Consider the following 4,564-nt stretch of genomic DNA (forward strand, 5'->3'; position numbering starts at 1 on the left):
CGCTGACCACCTTGGCATTTTGCTAGTGGCAATCTGCCCTCTCTCTCCCATTATCAGTACCTCTGCAGCACCTGAAACAGTTAAAAATCAAGCCATGGAGGAATTATCCCTAAAGCCAGGAAGATTGTATCTCTGTTGGGGAGGGGAGAGCGAGAGAGGGATGAGGCAGGAGTTGCCACTCGCCCACTGGTCTCTGCTATTGCACAAACAGTGGCTGGCCAGTGCTGGGGAAAAGTACTTGGTCCCAGTCCCATGCACATGGATGTCATCTGACATTTCGTCATGGCTTCATTATATTTTGGATCAGGACAGTGATTCATCTTGCATTACTGCCATACATGTTAAGCAGGTAGCCAGTGAAGAGGCACTGCATCACACTGCCAATGATTTTATTTTCTAAATAGCCGTCGGAGATGGCCTTACATCATTCCAGATGCATATACAGTTAATAGATGCGATTTCATGCTTAACTTCAGTGTTGATGCTACATTCCTCTGGAAGAAATTTATGTTCCATGGCTGCACATGGAACCCAGCAAACAGTGTATGCAAACAGCAAGAACTGGGGATTAATGATTTTGCATAAGGGATGCTGTAGGAAGGATTCTCAGTAGTGTGTTTATAGTAGAGGGCTCAGCCTGGCCTGCCAGGTGACCGGTCTGACTTCTCGTTTTAGCCAGGTGCATTCTGATCTGAAAAACTGATTTGCAAAATGGATGAGGGTCGAGGCAGCCAAGCTCAGCCTTGGTCCTCCCCGCTTGCCAGCATTGCGCTGGAACCAGCCCTGTTTCTTTTCCTTTTGCAAGCTTTTATTATTTCGATTAAACCAGGCTGAAAAGAGACAGTTGTCATTCAGATGACAGTCAAAAACAAACAAACACAAAAGCTCAGAATGCCCACTTTGCACGGGGAGACCACAAAAGGCAGCAAATCAGCTCATGTGCATCTCCTCTGGGCAGCCTTTTTTGTCTTCCTGCAGATGAGATTGTTCACAAGTCTTTGCTCCTTTCATCCCAAACCCTGCGAAAGCAAAAGCTGTCTCCCACAGAGCTCCAGAATGCCTCAAACACACTGAGGAAGAAGCAGGCAGAAATCTACCACATTTTATTCCCAACAGCTGTTCAGCCTGAAAAGTTTTATTAATGCACTAACAAACAAAAACAAAACCAACAAAAAATAATCAAAACCAACGAAACAACAAAAAAAAAAAGAAGGGGGAAATGGAGTAAAATAAACTTTAACCAAGTTGAAAACATTATAAATAAGTACAGCTCCAGAGCATAATTTACAAATATAAAACCACATAGAAACATATGTACAGGAGAGTTACATTACATACAAATATGTATAAAAATACCCCAGTGTTTATTCTCGTGCTAAAGCTGCAAGGCTAGAGTTATCTTTGGTACTAAGCTCAGGGGAAAAGATGGCTGTACAAAACACGGCCCTAGCTGCACAACGTGACATACATGGGATGGCAGAGCAAACCTCTTGGGGAGCTTGAGGAGATTTTGGGCAGCTGTTTTCCCAACCTATCCCCTCCCTGTGCATCACATATTGCAGGACCAGGGCAGGAAGGGCTGACAGAGGCAATCGCTGGCAGAAGAGTTTTTAATACATTGTACAAGGCACTTCATAGGAAATCTCTTCATTATTTTTTTTCCTGTTCTCTTCTAAGACTCACATCTACGCACGGTTCTTGCTGACATAACATTTTATGATTACAGTTTTTTCAACTTCTTATTCTACATTCAAGATTAAAAACTTCTGAAAATGTTAATTCAGTTCACTTTCATCTGCAGAACGGACCCAAAGCACCTAACATTTTCCAGGACGGGGAAAAGATTTTGCATCTGTCTTCTGCTGGTGTTTGTGGGGTGTTTTTGCTTGGAAAGGTGAGAAGATCTGTCTTCCTGGATGAACTCCTGGGAAGCGTCCACATTGAAATGCTGTTTGCAAAAGCATGCGGTCCTCCATGCTGCCACGCACACACCTGCACCTCCCATTCCCTTTGCAGCACAGCCCCGGCATCCTACACCTCCGTTCCATCCCGGGTGTAGATGAGGCTGTTGACTGTGAAGTTGTAGTAGTGGTTGTACTGGGCACCCTGGCTGCCGCTGCTGGGATGGAAGGAGCTGTAGTAGGCAGGGGAAGGTCCCGCCACTCGCTGCAGCTGTTCTGGTGAAGGCACCTCCTGAGATGAGCTGCTGGAAGGGGTGAAAGTGCCGCTGCTCAGCTGTCCAGCAGAGAAGTTCCTGTGATGCAGGTCAGTGCTGAGCCCTCCCGTCAGCCGGCTGCCCCCGCCGCTCAGTGAGCTCATGCCGCTGAAGAAGGTGCTGAGGCAGCTCGGGGTGGATGAAATGATACCGGAGGGAGAGGAGCTTTTGGGATGGTCCCTGGCAGAAGGCGATGGGTCCAGCTCTGGGGGTGGGCTGTTTCCACAAGGTTTGCCTGCGGCTGGGATGGGTCGCTCTTCTTCTGCCTTCAGGCCCCCAAGCGAGGAGGCCGCAGCTGTGGTCGCGGGGGTGTTGGGCTCTGAGCGTCGCTTGCGCTTGCGCCGGAAGTTCCCGTTGTCAAACATCTTCTCACAGTTGGGATCTAAGGTCCAGTAGTTTCCTTTTCCTGGTGGAAAATAGAAGAAGCAAAAGAGAAAGTCAGCTTCTGTGACAGAGAGCCCTACTGCAGAGGGATAAGCGGTATCCATGCCTTGTCCAACCAGCGCAGCACCCACACCTGCTACTCCTCTGCCTGTTGTCCAGTACAAGAATCCAAAACCTGGCCCTAAAACATCATCACCCCCTCCCATGCAATGCCCAAGTAAACATTAAGGCCACATGGAGGAAGGGATTCCCCACCACAGCTTCAATCTCTACTTCAGACCTGCCTGAAGGGAACACAAAGCGGGGCTTCCTTGGTTGTGGCTGCCTCTTGGCAAGCAGAGATACCCACATCTGCAGCACGGCAAACATAGTGGAGACCCTGCCACAGCTCTTCTCAGAAGAGCTGGTGGAAAGATAGGCCAAGAGGTAATGGCCTCAAGTTGCACCAGGGGAGGTTTAGGTTGGATGTCCTCTCTGAAAGAGTGATAGTGCATTGGAACAGGATGCCCAACGAGATGGTGGAGTCACCATCCATGGAGATATGGCACTGAGGGACATCGCTTTGTGGGCACGGTGGTGATGGGCTGACAGCTGGACTCAACTTGAGATGTCTTTTCCAACCTTTATGATTCCATAATTCTATGAAAGATGGGTTCAAGCTGCCCTATGCCCACTACTTTGTTCCAGGGGGCTGTGGTGCCATTAGCTGTCTCCACACAGCTGGTGGGAGCCATGACCTTGCAATGTCCCACCGAGGTCCCAGCCCTGAATGTTCCCATCCCACTCAGCACTGTCCCAGCACACCCCTACGCTACACCCACTCTTGGGCACCAGCTGTGCCCCGGGGACAGGCCGGCGAGAGTTGGGCAGGGAGGGGAGCTGTGAATCACGGCCAAAGGATCCAGGCCTTGCACAACCAGCACTCCTGGCCTCAGCCCACCCAGCCTGCCCAGACAGGGGGACTGAGGACTGGGGCCAGCCGCCATCCCCTACAGAAAGCAGTGGTAGACCCGAGGAGGGCAAAAGGAGCTTGATCTCCTCAGAAGGGGACAAAGGGTGGGAGAGCTCCTCAAAGCCCAGGCTTGGAGGGGCTGAGGGCACCTGATCTCTTCATAGTGGTGGGGATAAGGGAGCCTGGGGATTGCCATGAGTGGACAAGGGAGCCTGGGTTCTTCACAGGAATGGCTGTGAGTGAATAAAGGAGCATGGGCTCCTCAGCACTGAGCTCGAGGGGTACAATCAAAGGGATGGCCACGAAGGAACATGAGAGCATGGCCTCCTCACATGTATGGCCACGGGGGGACAAGGGAGCTCCTCAGAGGGTTGGTCATGAGGGTTACAAGGACCCTAGACCACACAGCGATGGCCATGAGGGAATGAGGGAGCCTGGTTCTCTCACAGGGATGGCAATGACGGGATAAGGGAGATGGTCTCCTCATAGGAATGGCCATGATGGAACACAGGAGGCCAGTCCTCTCATAGGCATGGCCACAAGCGGACAATGGAGCACTGTCCCCACATAGGGATGGTCACGAGGGGACAAGGCAGACCGGTCCTCTCACAGGGATGGATATAAGGGGACAAGGGAGCCCGAGGACCGCACGGTGAGGAGCCCACACCCCACATCCCCTCACATCCCCGTCCCGGGGGCTCCGCGCCGCCGCCCGCCCCCCATCCTCACCGGGGTCGTCCTCGTCACGGGGCACCTTGCGGAAGCAGTCGTTGAGGCTGAGGTTGTGGCGGATGCTATTCTGCCAGCCAGCCTTGCTGCGCTTGTAGAAAGGGAAGTTCTCGGCCACGTACTGGTAGATGTGGCTGAGGGTGAGCTTCCTCTCGGGGGCACTCTGGATGGCCATGGCGATCAGCGCCGAGTAGGAGTAGGGCGGCCGCACCAGCTTCAGCAGCTCCTCCTGGCTCGCCAGGCTCAGCCAGCTCAGCTCCGCGCCGCCCGCCGACGGCGAGCCG

At 52.3% G+C, this 4,564-nt stretch overlaps 1 protein-coding gene across 1 annotated transcript; it reads right to left on the reverse strand.

Moving 5' to 3' along the window:
- Positions 1-1,193: 1,193 nt before the first annotated feature.
- FOXI3 (forkhead box I3) lies at positions 1,194-4,563 on the reverse strand (the record flags this gene model as incomplete). Its single annotated transcript, XM_019615181.1, has 2 exons — positions 1,194-2,621; positions 4,281-4,563. Coding segments are annotated over 2 exons (873 nt in total), but the record flags the coding sequence as incomplete, so codon positions are not given.
- Position 4,564: the final 1 nt, after the last annotated feature.

This window comes from Meleagris gallopavo, chromosome 4, assembly GCF_000146605.3.
Source record: "Meleagris gallopavo isolate NT-WF06-2002-E0010 breed Aviagen turkey brand Nicholas breeding stock chromosome 4, Turkey_5.1, whole genome shotgun sequence".
Taxonomy (NCBI): Eukaryota; Metazoa; Chordata; class Aves; order Galliformes; family Phasianidae; genus Meleagris; species Meleagris gallopavo.